Below are 19,858 nucleotides of genomic sequence, written 5' to 3'. Positions count from 1 at the left end.
AGGTGGAATTCAAACTTACAACTCAAGATCAACAATTCAGAACTCTGGCTGCTAATTCAGTAATTTAACCACTGTACTAGCATACTATCCTCCATGTGGATTAATAGCAATTAAAAAGAAAATGGAAATGAGGTGCAGACTAGTTATGATCCAATGGAATAACAGAGCAGGCTTATGGAGGAAAAAGTCTGACCATTCATCATAACCCAATGAAACATTTAATCAATTTGAAACATTTAAATCAGCTTCTCTCTCCACAGATGCTGTTTGATCTGCTGTGTACTTCCAGCATTTAGTCCTGATTCCAAGGTTCCAGCATCTGCAGTTTTTTTTTGTTTAAGAGCCTGAATGGACAATTCTTGTCCCTTTGTTCTTAATAAATGTTAAATCCTGGTAAAATAGAGCAAAGATAGTAGAGAAATAACAATATAGTGTGTACATGGTCATAGAAATTTAAGGATGGTCAATGAAAGTGAGTAAAGCAGCAACGGAGAATCAGGGTTTTTGCACACAATGCAATTCTGGCATTGAAATAAATGTAAGAAAATGCATCAGAACAACTATTAATTACAATGCTTTAACTTAGTAGCTTCTGGCTGAAAATCTGCAGACTAACTTGTCCAAGTGAAATGAATGCACAAACAAAGCTATTAAAAATGTTAACAGAAAATGCTAGAAAAGCATAGATCAGCATCTACAAAGAGAGAAATGGTAAGTTAACATCAGCTCAAACCCCAGACCTGCTGTGGGGACCACTACTTGTATCAGATTTAGCAGCTGCTGGGTACATTTGTGTTCAAGCTGGTACAGGATAACCTTACCCCCAATGCGGAACGTGGTGCTTATTTAAAAAAAAACTTCAGTTGTCAAGTGAAACAAGTAAGTGGAGGGTGGGCTGCCTGGGTCTGGCAGCAATGGTTGGAGCTGCAGCTCTCAGTAGCCCCCTAGAGAAGGGCCGAGAACGGGGACAGGGCCAGGGCCAGGTCCGGGGCCGCCCCAGGTGTGGCTCGCCCTGCCTTCACCATGATGCGGCGGATCAGCTGGGACCCCCCGCCACCGCCCACACTTACATTCCTCCAGTCTCAGCCGGCCTCCCTCTTGCCCCACATTGCACCATCTCCAGGCATCCTCGCCGAGCCTCCTCGGCGCCGGGGTCGGCCGGCCACCACTCCCACCGCCCCCCCAGGCCTCGCTGACCAACCCCTACCGCTTGACAAGAGAGTCTCGCCGCACAAGGCGCCCTACCTGCTCGGATCGGTGTGACCGGGGACGGAGCAGGCCCCGAACGCGACCAGTGGGCTGTACGCAATTTCCTGGGGAACTTGTTGCTGCGGAGCCATTTCAGGCCCGGGACCGGCAGCCGCGCCGCAACGTGCGCGCATGCGCAGCTCCTCCCCCCCGGCTGCCCGGCCCCGCCTGGGACGCCCGGCCCCGCGCCTGCGCAGTGACGGAGAGCAGCGGCAGCGGCGTTGGCGCTGCGGGGTGAGTGTGCGCGTGCTCGAGGGGAGAGGGAGGGGGAGAGGGAGGGGGAGAGGGAGGGGGAGGGGGAGAGGGAGGGGGAGGGGGAGGGGGAGGGGGAGGGGGAGGATGATGATGAGGGGGGAAGGATGGGGGGAGGGATGAGGGGGAAGGATGGGGGAGGGGTTTAGGGGGAAGGGGGGAAGGGGGGAAGGGGGAAGGGGGAAGGGGAAAGGGGGGAAGGGGGAAGGGGAAAGGGGGGAAGGGGGAAGGGGGGAAGGGGGAAGGGGGGAAGGGGGAAGGGGGGAAGGGGGAGGGGGGGAAGGGGGGAAGGGGGAGGGGGGGAAGGGGGGAGGGGGGGAAGGGGGGAAGGGGGAAGGGGGGAAGGGGGGAAGGGGGAAGGGGGGAAGGGGGAGGGGGGGAAGGGGGGAAGGGGGAGGGGGGGAGGGGAGGAAGGGGGGGAGGGGGGGAAGGGGGGAAGGGGGAGGGGGGGAGGGGAGGAAGGGGGAGGGGGGGAGGGGAGGAAGGGGGAGGGGAGGAAGGGGGAGGGGAGGAAGGGGGAGGGGAGGGGAGGAAGGGGGAGGGGAGGGAGGGAGGGGAGGGGAGGGAGGGAGGGGAGGAAGGGGGAGGGAGGGAGGGGAGGAAGGGGGAGGGGAGGGGAGGAAGGGGGAGGGGAGGGGGGGGAGGGAGGGAGGGAGGGGGGGGAGGAAGGGGGAGGGGAGGGGAGGAAGGGGGAGGGGAGGGGGGGGAGGGAGGGAGGGAGGGGGGGGAGGGGGGGAGGGGAGGGGGGGAGGGGGGGAGGGGGGAGGGGAGGGAGGGGAGGGGGGGAGGGAGGGGGGGGAGGAGGGAGGGAGGAGGGAGGGAGGAGGGAGGGGAGGGAGGAAGGGGAGGGGAGGGGGGGGAGGGGGGGGAGGAAGGGGGAGGGGAGGAAGGGGAGGAAGGGGAGGAAGGGGGAGGGGAGGAAGGGGAGGGAGGGGAGGAAGGGGGAGGGGAGAGGAGGGGAGGGAGGGGAGGAAGGGGGAGGGGAGAGGAGGGGAGGAAGGGGGAGGGGAGGGAGGGGGGAGGAAGGGGGAGGGGAGGGAGGGGGGAGGAAGGGGGAGGGGGAGGGGAGGGAGGGGGGAGGGGAGGAAGGGGGAGGGGGGAAGTGGGGAGGAAGGCATAAGAGGGGAGGGGGAGGGATCAGTGGGAGGGATGAGGGGGGAGGGAGGGATGACGAGGGAGGGGGAGGGGATGAGGGGAGGGGATGAGGGGAGGGAGGGAGGGATGAAGGGGAGGGATGAGGGGGGGAGGGAGGGATGAGGGGGAAGGGGGAGGGATGGAGGGAGGGGGTTGAGGGGAGAGGGATGAGGGGGAGGGGGTTGAGGGGAGGGATGAGGGTGGAGGGGGTTGAGGGGAGGGATGAGGGTGGAGAGGGATGAGGGTGGAGGGGGTTGAGGGGAGGGATGATGGGGAGGGGATTGAGGGGACGGATGATGGGGAGGGGAGAGGGATGAAGGGAGGTTGGAGCAGAGGGTTTCAGCATTTCTTTAGAGAGGGAGAAGTAGAAAGAAGATAAGTTGTGGTGTGTTGGGGATAAATGTGGGCGATGGGGAAGAAAAGGAAGATAGAAGGAAGGAAAAAGAAGATGACATAGGTAGGGAAAGGGGTGAGAAGAGTGGAGGGGGTAGGGGCAATAGATGAGCATGAGGAACTCTCTTCATATTGAGAGTTGTGACCTGCAGGACATTGGAGTGACTGAAGAGTGTTCAACAGGAGGCAACGTGACTCTATGAGGATAAGCGTAGTGTTGGCCTAAGGTCTCACCTCATGCACAACACAATAGAACTTTTACCCGGGGATGGAACTGAAGATTTAGTGGCCTAGACAATGGGTTTCCTATTGAATATTTATACACCAGTGCACAAAGCTCAACAACCAATCCTGTGTTTCCATTGCTTCTGGATTCCACTGCCACTTGGATATTTCTTTGGCTTTCTCTGCCACTTCAACCACATTTCTTTGCTCTTTCTGCATCATTGGCTCTTCTCTTCCATCCCTGTTTTCCCCACCTGTCCATCTTGTGTCACTTTCTCCCCATTCTCAGACCCTGGCTCCTCCCTTTCCCCCGTGCCTACGCAATCTGGCTTCACATACAAGATTATTGAATAAAATTATTGCAGCAAACTTCTCCCCTTATCAAAAGTGAATAAAACTGCAGGGCATAGATTTAGGGGAAGGGGTAAGAGATTTAGAGGGAATCTGTGGGGGGATTGATTTCAGCCAGACAGTAATACATACCTGGAATGCACTGTCAGAGAAAGTGATAGAAATGTAGTCATTGACAGCATTTATGAAGTGTCTAAGCAAGCATTTAAATTGTCTTGGCACAGAAGGTTACACACTAAGTTTTGGAAGATGGGATTAGTACATGGGGGTGCTGACAGGTTGGCATGGAAGTGGTGGGCTGAATGGCCTGTTTCCATCTTGTATGACTCTAAAATTAGAGCACACATTTGTAGATAACATTCTGACATGAAATGAGGAGATAGGAAGAAATCTTTGGTTGGGAGGCTGTGAATTGTGCAGTGCCACAGAGATCGGTGCCGAGGCCTCAGCTGTAAACAATCTATTATTAATATATTGTCTAATATAACCAAGTGTAATATGTCCAAGTTTGCTTTGGATAGTAAGCTGTGTGGCAGTATGAGTTCTGAAAAGTACGCAGAGAAGCTTCAGCGGAGATATAAGCTCTATGAATAGGCAAAGGTATCACGGAATACCGCATTAATTTTGGTCTTACCTAAAAAAAGATATGGTAACATTGGAGGCCTACCAAGGGACACTAAAGATTTTAGGTCTATATTCCTTGGAGTTTAGAAGAATTAGGGGTGACCTTATTCAAACATATAAGATTCTAAGGGGGCTTGACAGGGTAGATGTTGGCATGTTTTCACTAGTGGGAGAGTCTTGAACAATGCGATAGATAAGGGGTCGATACACAGGATCAGATTTATTATCACTGACACATGACAGTGAAATTTGTTGCTTTGCAGCAGCAGTACAGTGCAAAGACGTAAGAATTACTATAAATTACAACAATAAATAGTGCAAAAGAAAAGGAATAATGAAGTAGTGTTCATGGACCATTCAGAAATCTGATGGCAGAGGGGAAGAAGCTGTTTCTGAATTGTTGAGTGTAGGTCTTCAGGTTCCTGTACCACCTCCCCGATGGTATTAATGAGAAGAGGGCATGTCCCGGATGGAGAGAAATTTCTTCTTGCAGACGGTGGTGAATCTCTAGAATTCTCTGCTCCGGCGGGTGATGGAAGCTGGATCATGAGAAGTATTTAAAGTGGAGATGGATAAATATTTGATAGATCGAGGAGTAGAGGAGTATGGAGAAATGGCACAGAAGAGGAGCTGAGGCCAGAATAAATCAGCCTTGATCATATTCAATAGTGGGGCAATCTTGAAGGGCCTGATGGCCTACTCCTGCTTCTATTTTCTTGTGTGCAGGTGGAATGTAATGTGGAAAAATGGGAGGTCAAAAATTGGTAGAAAAAAATAAATGGACCTTTTTTTAAATAATGAGGGATTGAAAGATGTCGATGTTGAGAGGGACCTTGGTGTCCTTGTACATGAAGCACTGAGGGTTATCAGGCAGGTACAAGAAGTGTTAGGAATTTGAGTATAACACTAAAGATGTCTGCCTGAAATTATGTAGCATCCCTGGTGAGATTGCATCTGGAATAATGTGTGCAGGTCTGGATTCCCTACCTGAGAAAGTATATCCTTACGGTGAAAGGAGTAGAACAAAACTTCACCAGATCGATTCCTGACATGATCAGATCTAACAGACTGGTCCTGTGCTCTCTCGACTTTGAAAGAATTATAGGTGATCTCTTGAAATGTTCAGAATTCATATGAGGCTTGACATAATAGATGCAGGGGTGATATTTCCCTTATTAGTGTTGTCCAGAACCAGGATCACGGTCCCAAAATAAGTGGTCAGCTATTCAGGATTGACATAATGGGAATTCCTTTTCTTACCCAGAAGATGGTGGATCTTTGGAGGGCTCTGGAGGCTCAGTCACACAGTACCTTCAAGACAGAGATTGATAGATCTTTGGATATTAAAGGAATCAAGCAACGTAAATTTAGGGCAAGAAAGATCAACCATGATGTTACTTGATGTGGAACAAGCACAAGGGGCTGAATGGTCCACTGTTTCAATTCCTTATATTCTCCCTCCCCACTCCATCCTCTGGACCTTCTCCAACAGCAGCTTCCTTTCCCCCTCATGGTGCCACGTTCATCTGAAATGCTGAGCTGTGCACCCACACAGACCGGGCGCAGTGTTATGTGGTAGTGTCTGGTGTTCAGGATTGTTATCCTGAGGAGCAGCATTGATGTGCTGATGTGTAATCTAGGGGTTATCAAGCGTGGGGCAGGATTGTGAGGAATAATTGGGGGATAGTGAAAAACAGGGAGTCATCTTGACACTGGCTCTGTGTGCTGTTACCCATTACAAGCTCTCATCTATGTATCATTAACTGTGTTTACCTTGCATTGATATTTTATATCTGAATGCACAGACGACTGCTGAAGCCCGCTCTTCAGCCCACCAGCATCCTGGAATTTGTTAAATGCATCCAAGAGGACATTTTGAAGAATTATGTAGCGAGTCCTACAAGAATGTATTAGACCTTATCTTAGGGATTGAAGGTGGGAAACTAATTAGAAATGACTGTGCAGAAACCCTTTGGGAACAATGACAATAGTTGGTAAGCTTTAAGGTAGTCATGGAAAATGATAAGGTTGGTCCTCGAGTTAGGACCCTAAACTGGGGGAAGGTAAATTTTAATAGTGTAAGACAGGACATGGTAAGAGTAAATTGGGAGCAGCTGTTGAGGGGAAAACAACATCCAATAAGTGGGAGGCATTTAAAAGCAAGGTGGTAAGAGTTCAGAGTCAGCATGTAAAGGTAAGAAGCAAAGATGGGTAAGTTTAGGGAATCTTGGTTAACAAAGGATATTGAAGGTTTGATAAGGGAAAAGAAGGAAGGGTATGTCAGGTATAGGAAATTGGTATCAAACGAGTCCTCTGGGGTTTATAGGGGATATGGGAGAGAACTTAAAAAAAGAAATTAGGTGGGGAAAAGGGACCATGAAATGACTTTGGCAAGTAGGATTAAAGAGAATCCTAAAACTTCTATATTAGAAGCAAGAGGATGGTTAAGGAAAGAGTGGGTCTGCTCAGGGACCAAAGGGCTAATCTACTTGTGGAGCCAGGGGATATGAGCAAAGTCTTGAATAAATATTTCTTACCAGTATTCACCAGGGAGAAGGGTGTGGAGACTGGAGAGTTAAAGAAGGGGTACACTGATATTCTGGAGCATGTCTGTATCAGGAAGGAGGAAGTGATCGAAATATTGCCACACTTCAGGATCAATAAGTTCCCAAGGCTTGTCGGGATCTATCCTGGGATACTAAGGGAAGCAAGGGAGGAGATTTCTGGGGCTCTGATGGAGATTTTTGAATCTTTGTTTGCCACAGGTGAGGTACCAGAAGATTGAAGGATAGCTAATGTTGTCCCCTTATTTAAAAAAAGACCAATAGGGATAAGCCTGGAAACTATAGGCTGTTGAGCCTTACGTCAATGGTGGGGAAGATGTTGGAGAAGATTGTGAGAAACAGGAATTATGTTCACTTGGTTAAGCAGGGACTGATTAGGAGAAGTCAAGGTGATTTTGTACAGAGGAAATCATCTCTCTCAAATATGATTGAGTTTTTGAGAAGGTAACTAAGAAAATTGATGACGGTAGTACAGTAAACGTGGTTTACATGGATTCCAGAAAGGTTAAGGCACAAGGGAACTGAGGCATGTTTGTAAACTATATCCAAAATTGACTTGGTGATAGGAGGCAGAGACTTGTGGTGGATGGGTGTTTTTCTGACTGGTAGTCTGCAAGAGTGGTGAATCGCAGGGATCAGTGCTGGGACCTTTGTTGTTTGTAATATGTATTGGTTTATTATTGTCACTTGTACCGAGGTACAGTGAAAAACTTGTCTTGCAAACCTATCATACAGCTCAATTCATTACACAGTGCAGTTACATTGAGTTAGTACAGAGTGCATTGATGTAGTACAGGTAAAAAATAATAACAGTACAGAGTAAGGTGTCACAGCTACAGAGAAAGTGCAGTGCAATAAGGTGCAAGTTCACAACAAGGTAGATCGTGAGGTCAGAGTCCATCTCATTGTATAAGGGAACCGTTCAATAGTCTTATCACAGTGGGGTAGAAGCTGTCCTTAAGCCTGGTGGTACGTGCCCTCAGGCTCCTGTATCTTCCACCCGATGGAAGAGGAGAGAAGAGAGAATGTCCCGGGTAGGTGGGGTCTTTGATTATGCTGGCTGCTACACCAAGACAACGAGAGGTAAAGACAGAGTCCAAGGAGGGGAAGCTGGTGTCTGTGATGTGCTGGGCTGTGTCCACAACTCTGTGCGGTTTCTTGCAGTCCTGGGCAGAGCAGTGCCGTACCAAGCTGTGATACATCCAGATAAGATGCTTTTTATGGTGCATTGGTAAAAGTTGGTGAGAGTCAAAGGGGACAAACCAAACTTCTTTAGCCTCCTGAGGAAGTAGAGGTGCTGGTAAACTTTCTTAGCCGTGGCATCTACGTAACTTGACCAGGACAGGTTGTTGGTGATGTTCACTCCCAGGAACTTGAAGCTGTCAACCCTCTCGACCTCAGCACCATTGATGTAGACAGGTGCATGTACACCGCCCCCTTTCCTGAAGTCAATGACCAGCTCTTTTGTTTCGTTGACATTGAGGGAAAGGTTGTTGTCATGACACCATTCCACCAAGCTCTCTATCTCCTTCCTGTACTCCGACTCATCGCTGTTTGAGATACAGCCTACAACGGTGGTATCATCTGCAAACTTGTAGATGGAGTTAGAGCAGAATCTGGCCACACAGTCATGAGTGTATAGGGAGTAGAGTAGAGGGCTAAGGACGCAGCCTTGTAGGGCACCAATGTTGAGAATAATCGTGCCGGAGATATTGCTGCCTATCCTCACTGATTGAGGTCTGTTGGTTAGAAAGTCAAGGATCCACTTACAGAGGGAGGTGTTGAGTCCTAGGTCTTGGAGTTTGGTGACAAGCTTGCCTGGGATTATTGTATTGAAGGCAGAGCTGTAGTCAATAAACAATAGTCTAACGTAGGTGTCTTTACTGTCCAGATGCTCCAGAGCTGAGTGTAGGGCCAGGGAGATGGCATCCGCTGTAGACCTGTTTCGGCGATAGGCGGATTGCAATGGGTCGAGGTTGTCTGGGAGGCTGGAGTTGATGCATGCCGTGACCAACCTCTCAAAGCACTTCATGATGGTGGATGTCAGAGCCACTGGTCGGTAGTCATTGAGGCATGTTACCTTGCTTTTCTTCAGTACTGGGATGATAGTGGTCTTCTTAAAACAGGTGGGAACCTGAGATTGAAGCAGGGAGAGGTTAAATATGTCTGCAAATACTTCTGCCAGATGATCAGCAGAAGATCTGTGCACACAGCCAGGGGCACCATCTGGGCCAGGTGCTTTCCTCGTGTTCACTCTCTGGAAGACTGATATTACGTCCTCCACTGTGATCACAGGTTCAGCTGCATTGGAGGCTGTCAGGGTGGATGGTGACAATCCACTTCCCTTGTGTTCAAAACGTGCATAGAATGTGTTAAGTTCATCAGGAAGGGATGTGCTGTTGTTAACTATGCAGCCCGACTTCGTCTTCTAGCCTGTTATGGCACGTAAGCCCTGCCATAACTGACGGCTGGTCAGGGACTCTATTTTGTGTCAGTATTGCCTCTTGGCATCCCTGATAGCTTTCCGTAGGTCATACCTCGATATCTTGTACAGATCAGGATCACCAGATTTGTGTGCATCAGTCCTCTCCTTCAGTAGGGAGTGGATCTCCCAGTTCATCCATGGTTTCTTGTTTGGGAACACCCGTATTGTCCTCTTTGGTACACAGTCCTCCACACACTTGCTCATAAAGTCTATGATGTATAATTGACTTGGATGAGAATGTAGGTGGTCTCATGAGTAACTTTACAGATGACATGGAAATTGGTGGAGTGGTAGATAGCGAAGAAGGTTGTCTAAAGAAGGACTCAGAGGGACGTAGATCCAGTGGAAGGTTCGGCAGAGCAGTGGCAGATTAAATTTTATCCAGATAAGTGTGAGGTAATGCACTTTGGAAAAGTCAAATTCTGATAAGACATATAGATTAAAGGGCAAGGACCTTAGGAGTTTTGGTGTACAGAGGGAAATTGGAGTGCAAATCCATAGGTTGCTGATAGTGGCAGCACTGGTAGATAGGCTGGCGACCTTGATTAGCATAGATAAGCATTACGGTCAGCATGGTGGGCTGAAAGGATCTGTCTCTGTGCTGTGTGATTCTGTGATCCTCCCTCACCAGTATCGCTTTAGATCTAAAACATTCTCTGGCAAATTATCCAAACAGTTATAACTCTTCAAGTAAAGTTCCTTAACATCGGTCTTGTATTTAATTTTTAATAATTTCTCTCCTTTGCTTCAGCTCCTTTTAATTTAATTTGAGCAAATTTATCTTTATACTATTTAATATTTATGTATATCAGTGGGTTCTTCAATTGCCTGGTTTCCAAATTGTGGTTTTTGATACTTTTCCTCCTATTACCTCTGTTTTACAGTTGGAATCAGTCTTGATGGTCCACACCGCTTGTTCTATAAGTACATATCTGTTTCTCTGCTTTCAGTGACCAGAATTGATCACGTTGTTATGGTCTGACTAGTGCCTCATCATAGCCTCTGAAGACTTGTACCATATAATTTGCTTTTTATCTGTGTTGACGTTCTCGCTCCCACCACATTGCACAGACACTGAAAATTGAATCCACTGTCATTCTACGATTCCATTCTAAATCTTCCTATGGCAACTAAATTCTATACACTGAATTCTTCTCATTTGTGCTTTGAATAACTTGTAACGCATTTGACAATGTTAAATTTTGTTTGCCACTTTTCTGATAATAATACATAAGTAATCTGAATTTCAAAATGACTTTTTTATGCAAGAATTTTGTTTGCCACTGTCTTCCTATTTGTCAGCTGATAACAAACTTACATGTTATTTCAATGTCTAGGCTATCAAATGTAGATCAGAAATAACAAGTCCAAGCAATTAACCTCAACCAACATCAACGCTCTTGTCCATTTTGGTGTTACATAACCTTTATTTTCTCTCTTCCAAGTTCCAGCTTGAATCCTATTTGGTGGATAGACCTCCAATGACACAGTATGATGGAAAAATGCTTTGAAAGCCTTCGTCAGATCTACAGTGAGTTGTTGGCTGGAGTGAAGCCCAGTAAAAGCAGCGATGAGCTAGCAGTGTTCCTTTCTCCTGATGTGTTTGAGAAAGATTCAACCTTTTCTCTAGAAACCAAGAATAGTAACCGTGTATATCATTTCCATGGAAGCTCATTGCCTATAGACTGTCATGAAACGCAACTAGATAAACATTTATCAACAAATAGTGGTCAGAATGAAATCTTGTTACTTCAAATGAATATGGTTCAGCTGATGAATTCTAAGCTGTATTCAGAGATACCAAGACAAGATGTCAGAGAAACATATTTGAAGACTATAATGATACTATTGGAAGATGTGGAAATTATACCTAAATTGGTGAGTGTTGGCTGGTGCTTAATATTGATCACTTCTTCTTTACAGGACAAAGACAAGGATTTTGGTCCAACCAGTTTATGTCCCACACACCACTTTGCATTATCCTCTTTTATCATGTGACTATTTGGTTTCTCCATAAATGCTCTTTCAATCTTCAACACATCTTGTTTGATGTTCTAACCCTTCTGAATAAAATGTCTAGTTTATCCTGAATTCATTACTGGATTCACAGGTTCTTTTCTTATATTCAATGCTGCTAATTTTGAATTCCCCAACATCTCTGCATCTACCTTAAAAAAACACCTTGATCTTAAAGGTTTATAGTAAATCACGCCTTGATACTTTTCCTTCAGAAATGAATGGCAGGCTGTTCACTCTTTGCTGATAGCTGCATCATCTCGATTCTGCTTGTAACCTTGCACTTCCTCCATGTAGAATGGAAACTAGAGCTGAACACAGTACTTTTAAGTACAAGTATTATCTTATGATTGCTTGAACAATTTATGATCTGAAATATTGACTTCAGTTTTCTATGTATTGTTTCTGAGTGTTTTGTGGGTCTAATGGCTTTAGATTGGGGTATACTTCAGATCTGGAACCCCTAAATGTAAAGTACGATATGTAGCATATGCATATTTTGGCCATGAATCCATTAATCTCCCAATCTGCAGTCCTTATTGAGTATGTACATGTGGAACCAGATCCTCACCACATCTCTCATCTCCCACTATTAGAAGATACGGAAAATATACCCAAATTGGTGAGTGTTGATCAGAACCAGATATTGATAGCTTTTTCTTTACAGCTTAGAAACAGGTCTTCCCCCAATTGCACCCTCCCCCCACCACCACACAACTCCACGAAGATCCTATTTTTTTCATCAAGATCATTTTTCCATCTCTGTGAATTTCTCACTGCTATCTGAATTTTACCCACTGGAACTCAATGTATTTGTTCTTTACCTTGAGGCTGATAGAGAAAAACTGTGTCAAGGTGACGTCAGACAAAAATATCCAGTTCTGGTACAAATAGAGTTAGTTGCCTAAAGTTGGAGAGTTTGATAATGAGTCCAGATGAAAGATAAGGTATTGTTCCTCAAGATTACATTGGGCCTTATTGTACAGTGCAGGAGGTCAGAGTGGGATAGTGAATTGAAGTGGCAGGTAACCAAAAGCTCGGGGTCACTCCTGTGGACTGAATGCAGGTGTTCCGCAAAGCAGTCATCCAATTTTGGGTGAGAACAGAAGTGTGGTAAATAGATATGATGTGGTCAGTTGACCATCTTGATTCTTCCATGCCCCTAATTCACTCTAGCCTACTCCCTTCTGAATCTGCAGCACTGCACCCACTAGGAACCAATCCTGACATTGTCATCGAACCTGCTGACAAGGGTGGCACTGTTGTGCTCTGGCGAACTGACCTATATCTCAGAGGCTGAATGTCAGCTCTCAGACACATCTTTATACTTCCTTCTGGACCATGGTCCACCATCAAACGTCTGCCCACTGTCTCCCACACAGCCACAGACTTCATTTCCTTTCTGGATCACTCTGTCTCCATCTCAGGATAAGCTCCTCACAAACGTCCCACTCTCTCACACACACTCTCACTCTCACACACACTTGCACTCTCACACACTTGCAAAGAAGCCCCATGTAATCCCTTGACTCAGCTGTGTTTCAATGGTAGTGCCCTTCATTCAGAGTTAAAAGCTCAATTCCCACCATGATTAATTCCACAAGCCTCAATTTTGTTAACGTTTTAGTGGGACTTTATCAAGCACCTTCTGAAAATCTATGTAAGCAGCATCTTCTATATTCCCCTCATCAACCTTCTCCATTACCTCATTTTTTTTCTTTAAAAAATCGAATTTGGTAATTGAAACAAGATTTACTTTCAACAAAAATGTGATAGTTTTCATGTATCAATTCAAATCTGCACTGTCAGATGTTATGTCTTTTAAATGAGACTTTAAAGACATTAAACCATTAGCTGCTTTCTTGAGTGGATATCAAAGATCCTATAACATTACTTCAGTGAAGAACAGAGAAGTCTTCCAGTGTCCTGGACACCATTTATTTCTCAATAAATCATCTCGGATGATTATAACGTTGTTTGTAGCTGTTATAATGCAACACAACAACAAAGGCCAGAAACACTTAATTTTCTGCAGTGTATACTGGGAATCCTGAAAGCAATATGAGAAGTTTATTTTATTCTCTTTAATGTATAAAAACTGACACAGCCCCAAAGTTGGTACTGCCTAGTTTTATTCCTTGAAGAGGATGCCAGGGTTGTCTTTACCCTTTCTGCTGTCCTGTAATTCCTTAATTTTTTTTTCAGCCACTAGCCCTTCACTCTACATTTTCTACTCTAACTTTCCCACTTCTCACCCTTTCTCCCTCTTTGTTCTTCTCCTGTACTATTTCCTCTTCCTCATTTTTTCTCACCTGTAACCATGGTGTTCTTGTCCCCTCTGTGACATTCCTCATCCCCTCTTTCCTTCCTCTCCTCCACCATCCACTAAAAATGCTCTTTGAGAAAACACCACCTAGTTGTCCATAACGAGAAAGTCACTCGAAGTAATGGGAGTTAACAACTGTACTCTGCACCATCCAAGTACCACAGTTCCGAGAGCTGATAATCACTTTCCTACTTCATTGATTTTTAACTAGCTTAAGATTCATAAATTCTATACTGACTCCTCTCATTCTAAGCATGGTATCACACAACCTGCAAATGTACATTGGAATTGAAAAGTAGGACTTTAAGCACTTTTCCATTACTTATTGCATGAACTGGAATCATCCTGACGATTCTTCTTAATGCCTTTCTGTTTATATTTGAGGTAACATGCTTCATACTTTATGGCAGTTTACAAAACTGCCACACCTTTAATGTGCAATTCATTTTGAGTTGTAATATAACATTTTCCAAAATCCAGAATCCAATTAGTCTTTATTGCTCAGTGATTTTAAGGGTATAGCCAAGGTTCATTCCAAAATCATTTTCCTTTACATCCCCACCAGATGAGGTCTTCCTTGGAGAGGGTTTGAGGGCTGCTAACCAAAAGGCAAGACTAACCCCTGATGTAGACCCTTTGGTTCATCTTGTGGTTTGTCTTCCTATGTGTTTTTTTTAATAGAATTCTTATAAGTTATTGTCTTTTTTTTGTGAATCCAATTCATTTTTGTTTTCTTGTGCACGTAATGTGCTTGTGTGGACTCTGTACAACTTCTGTGTCAACTTATTGCTTTTTTCATACTTCTCTCTCTTTTAAGTGGCTTTCAGCATATTCTGTTTTAACATGTTAACTCTCCAAATCTTTCAATAAATCATTATAGAAAAAATCACTGTACACAGAAAGCTCTGTGGGACCAAAAACACACAGTGTGTCCATACTAATACCAGAGAACTTATTAAAGGAAAATCTTTACTACTCTAAAATGAAAACAAAAGGTGCTGGAAATACTCAGGAAGTACAGGCTGCATCTCTGCAAAGAGAAACAGAGCTAATGTTTCAGGTTGAAGACCCTTTGTCAGAATATCAGAACAAATTTTTGATTTTCATCTTCGTTACTGTAACCAAGTATGCCATTGTTTAAATGTGCAGACAATGAAACGCCAGTCTGTCTGGAATTCAGGCAAATGAAATGAAATAACAGTTCTGTACTTATGCCCAAAAACAATGTGATATTGTAGGTGTATGCACCATGTACACAGTGATATAGGTCTTTAGTTGACTCCTTAATGGAATGCTACATGGAAAATGGATAGCTTGTGGGATGACTCCAGCAGCTTTCTTTCCTCATGAAATGAAAGTTGAAGTTAGAGATAGCCTCCATGGTCACTTGTTGTTCATTGTGAATAATGGACCTCAAGCAGATTTAACATTGTGCCAAAATCTCAAGGTAGTCATCATCATTCACACTTTAATCTGCAACCTAAGGCATTGCATGGTGATACACCATTGTCTTCCTGTCCCCCTCTCTTCACCATCATATGCCTGAGGCAACTTCTCTATTTAAAAACCTTTTTTTTTAATTTTATTTACCACTATCATTCTAAATCCTGGCAGGAAGATTGGGTCCAGATGAGGATCAGGGAGACTAGAGAAAATTGAAAGGGAAAAGTTATCCCTTGGAGATTGAATATTCAATAGAAAATTAATTAAGTGCATAATCAAAACACACCAAAATATTGTAGAAATGGTCTGAATTATTCTACAGTATTTACATAATGATTTTTATTAATTGTTGCATTCTTTGAATATTCTGAGTGATACATGATGTATTCTTTCCCTAGGCTCTCTTGTTTGGCTGCCAGGATAACTTGTTGTCACATATGGCAATGAAATGTGTTGCATCTTTGATTCTGGTTCAGATCATACTCACGGTGAGTATAAACAGAGTTTATAATGACAGCAGTATTTTACCATGAGACATGGTTGATGTGTTGCCTTGGGTAGAATTGTGTAATAGTGCTCTAGATGAAATGAACATAGCTTTGATACACTTAGTTTTCTCTTTGTAAGTAGAGTCCTTTAAATTTAATTTTCAGGTTGTTGTGGTAAAGATATCAAGAACTGAATACTGTAAGGTGACACTTTCTTGTTAGAAATGTTTAGAATCATTAAATCATAGAAACTTATGGCACAGAAAGAAGCCATTCAACCCATCATGCCTCTGTTGGCTATGTACACCCTGTCTCTTGGTCCATAGCCCTGCAGTTACAGCTTATCAAATGCTCATCCAGAAATTTCTTAAATGTAGTCAGGGTTTCTGCTTCAACCTTTCAGGCAGAATATTCAAGACCCCTACCACTTATTGACAGAATTTGTCCTCATCTTCCAATTAATTTAGATCTTGCTCTCTAGTCACTCAGCTAAGGGAAATAGGTCATTGCTGTTTACTCTGTCTAGACCTTTCATTAAATACTTAATTAAATCATGGTCTCTTCTGTTCCAAAGAAAACACCTATAGACTAGGAGGTTTCTCCTCATAAACAAAAGTTTCTAACCCCATCTTTATAAATCTCTTTTGCACCATCTCTGGTGCTGTCACAACTTTTCTATTTGCAGTGATCAGAAATATACTTGATACTCTAGCTACAGTCTAACTAATGTTTTATACAGTATTAGCATAACGTCCTTGCTCTTTTATTCCATACCTCAGCCAAGTAGGTTTAATGGCTTCTTAACCAATCTATTGACCTGCTCTGATAACTCCAGGAATCTCCAGATATGTGCGACAAGATTCCTCTCTTCCACATCTCTCATTATCCCCCATTAACCATCTATTCCCCTGCCTTGTATGCCTTCCTCAAATGCACTACGTTACTCTTCACCAGACTGAATTCCATTTCCCACCTAACCAGTTCATTGATACATTCCTGTCACCAGGACTTTTTGTCCTTGCTATCAACCACATTGACATTCTGGATGTGAACAGAGATGGATGGGAAGTTTAGATTCTGCCACTGTTCCCTCATGCCTTCTTCCCACGATACCACACTGCCTCCAAGGCCACAGCTGTTACACATTATCTCCTCAAGTCTTCTTTGCCTGGTGTGGTAGACCCTTGCTGGGGGTCCTGGTCAGTGGCACACAAAGCAAGTTCCTTGCGATTTAATGGTACTGTGGCCACCTTGTGACCACTCTTGCCCCTCCTACAGTCTATCTCCTCGGCCCATGATATCATCACAGAGTAGGTGATTCCCACTGATAACCCCAGGTCCAGGACACCTTGGTGGGTAGATCTTAGGCCCTCGAATATTTTCAAGGAGACTGAATCATCCTGCCTTGAATGGTCTAATCTTTACAGGTCCAACGTTTATGCCCCATCTAGTCCATGGCAGACTCATTAGCCTTTTGAACTATTGACATTATCATTCCCGAATTACTCTCAAATCTTCACCACTACCCACTGCCCTCCCCTTGCCAGTTGCTGTCAACCTACCCCTTAGTTGTGATACTGACCCTCATTACTGGCATTCCTGTCAGAAGTCCAAAAGCCATCTCCCAAACCTTGAGCAAACTATCCCACATATTTGGTAAGCATTTTAGCTTTTTACCAGAATATGTATGTGTTGGGGTGCATCTGACTGTTTTCAATCCTCTTAGAAAGTTAGAAGAGTTAGCAAGTGAGAGGATAGACAAAACAACATAGACAAAGGAATATAGGAGTTGTGAAGTGCAGAGCAAGAAGACGTGCAGATCGGGAGACACCAGAGACTCCAGATGCTGGAATCTGGAGCAACAAACAATGTGCTGGAAGAACTCAGCAGGTCGAGCAGCATCTGTGGGAGGAATGAAATTGTCAACGTTTCAGGTGGAAACCCTGCATCAGGACAGTCAGGTCAGTCTGGACATGTCCTCTAGTCCCAGAGAGAAAAAAGGAAAAAAAGGAAAAGAAACAATCTGAGCCAAAATCATAGTTGTCAGATTCAATGCTGCTTGACCTGCTGAGTTCCTCCCACAGCTGGTTTTTTGCTTCAGATTCCAGCATCTGGAGTCTCTTGTATCTCCTGACCTGCACGTCTTCTTGCTCTGCAGTTCACAACTCCTATATTCCTTTATCTATGTTGCTTTGTCCATCCTCTCACTTGCTAACTTTTGTCTTCTGTGTCCTCATTGTAAAATTCAAAACTGAGACCAGAAAGCTACAATGTGCCCAGATGGAAGATGAGGTATTGTTACTCGAGCTTTTTTAATCTGTCTGTCTTGTAAAACTTCATCAAAATCCTCAATAAAATCCATGTTTACCATGTCAAATGTTCTAGCTTCATCAACACACTTTATCTCCTCATGATTGGCTGACTGACCTTAATTAAATTGTGACTTTCTAAGAGCTGATTTATGCCATCCCTCAGAAGAATAAATCAGGTTTACACAAGATAAGGGAATAATTGGGGCAGAGGAAGGGTGGGGGTTGGTTTGGCAGATTTCGATAAACCTTTTTCTTTCCAAGTGAAAAACTTGTAAGTTATAACTAAATTGTTGAGTCATATTATTTGCTTAGAATGTTGCCCTAATGGTTGTCAGGGTAGATGTCTTGTTCCCATTACTTTATGGGGAGCCGCGAGATGGTGTTTTATGCAATCAGTGAACGTATACTGTGTGTTTTTGAGTGATCGGTTAAATGGCTTTGAAGGAACAATCATGGAGGGCATGGTAGGCTTTTCTGAAAAGGATTCTGGTGCAGATTATTGTAGGTGTTTATTGGTGCATTTCATCTTTCATACCTCCAGTTTTAAGAGCCTGCCTTGATTAAGGTTCAGGGATCAAGCAATTGTTGCCAAAACTTCTAATGGAGCTATGCTCAGTGGGTCTGGTTTGTGTTTTATCTTTCTGGGATACATGGAACCGACCTTGTTTCATTCTTAGTCAGGTCCTTTCCATTCTTTTTCCTATAAACTATATTGTGCTGCTTCCTGCTCTCGTCCATAACTCAAAAGTTTCATCAGCTTTGCTGCTAATTTCCACTTTGCTTTCATGTTCACGTGATCCATCTCTGACTCTTCCCTTTTTTCACTTCTCCTTCTCTATCTCCTTCTGAGGATATACATTAACATCTAATATCCACTACAAAGACATTTTGTTGATAAGTACAAACAACTTCATCCTGATAATTCAACACTCTTTCCCTAAACAGCTAATATTTAGCTGGTAACTATTAACAACAGGATTCATTTTTTAATGTTTTTAGAAGCTATCCATTGATAGTTGGATGAACAGCTGCCTGGATACTCTGTCAAAAGAGCCTGGAAGTCGACAATCAGCTCATTGGGTCCAAACAATTACAGAAATAGTTAAAGAAATTTTAAAGGGAAAATCTCAGGACAAGACAGGTTAGTAAATCCTTGTGGCAATACCCAAAGTTAACTTCTAGTAAATCATGTATATTTTATATTTAATTGTTCACAGTTTTTAATGATAATTTTTTTTTGCTGTCATTAGCGTCCACAAATGTCCTTGAGAAGGTGATAGTGAGTCACAAAGAACCACAGTAGTCCTTCTGGTGAGGATTCTCCCACAGTGCTGTTACTGAGGGAGTTCCAGGACCCAGCAGTGATGAGGGAACAGTGACGTGTTTCCAAATTAGGATAGTATTTGTCTTGTAGGGAAACCTGCTGGGCTGAGGAATTAACCTTCTCATACACTTACTGCTTGTATTTTTCTTGGTGGTAGAGTTCACAAGTTTGGGAGGTACTGTTGCAGTTACTTGGGTGAGTAACTGCAGTGCATTTTTTAGATAGCACCCGCTGCAGGCACTGTGTGACAGTGGTAGAGGGAATGAATGTTTAGCTAGTGGATATGGTACCACCAAGAAGACCTGTGTCCTCTGCTGTTGAGCCTAAGTGTAGTTGGAACTATACATATCCAGGCTGGTGGATAGAGTTTCATCACATATCTGACATGTTTCATCAAATATATCTAATTTTTCAGACCAGTATAAATCAAACACCACCCCTGAAGGTCCACATGGAAAAAGTTTATTTCCACCAATAAAGCTGTATGCCACAATAAGTGGGGATTGTACAGAATTTACATTTAGCTTTTGGAATGCTGAATACACCATTGGAAGTCTGACTATAGACCATTGACCTATAGTCTGACATTGACCTCCTATTTCTTTATGACACCCTTATCAGTTGTATTAGGATGGATAAAGCAAAATAGGATAAAATATGAGAGAAAATGGGG

At 44.0% G+C, this 19,858-nt stretch overlaps 2 protein-coding genes across 5 annotated transcripts in view; one reads left to right on the top strand and one right to left on the bottom strand.

The window, feature by feature from the left end:
• The window catches only part of asb7 (ankyrin repeat and SOCS box containing 7), a 46,360-nt gene extending 44,968 nt beyond the window's left edge, over positions 1-1,392 (bottom strand). Inside the window, exon 1 of one of the 3 annotated variants that reach the window (XM_052040630.1) lies at positions 1,246-1,392. The gene's annotated coding sequence lies outside the window, so the exon portion shown is untranslated. The remainder of the gene's footprint in view (positions 1-1,245) is intronic. The other 2 variants (XM_052040628.1, XM_052040629.1) reach the window with 2 other exon arrangements.
• A 26-nt stretch (positions 1,393-1,418) lies between these two features.
• lins1 (lines homolog 1) overlaps positions 1,419-19,858 on the top strand; it is a 34,881-nt gene continuing 16,441 nt past the window's right edge. Inside the window, exons 1-4 of one of the 2 annotated variants that reach the window (XM_052040554.1) lie at positions 1,419-1,482; positions 10,722-11,154; positions 15,460-15,549; positions 18,861-19,002. In XM_052040554.1, the coding sequence (XP_051896514.1) occupies positions 10,768-11,154; positions 15,460-15,549; positions 18,861-19,002 (619 nt within the window). In that variant the 5' untranslated portion in view covers positions 1,419-1,482; positions 10,722-10,767. The remainder of the gene's footprint in view (positions 1,483-10,721; positions 11,155-15,459; positions 15,550-18,860; positions 19,003-19,858) is intronic. The other variant, XM_052040555.1, reaches the window with a different exon arrangement.

Source organism: Pristis pectinata, chromosome 28 (assembly GCF_009764475.1).
Source record: "Pristis pectinata isolate sPriPec2 chromosome 28, sPriPec2.1.pri, whole genome shotgun sequence".
NCBI lineage: Eukaryota > Metazoa > Chordata > Chondrichthyes > Rhinopristiformes > Pristidae > Pristis > Pristis pectinata.
Note: the sequence above shows the minus strand (reverse complement) of the source record. Positions and strands in the feature narration are given on the sequence as shown.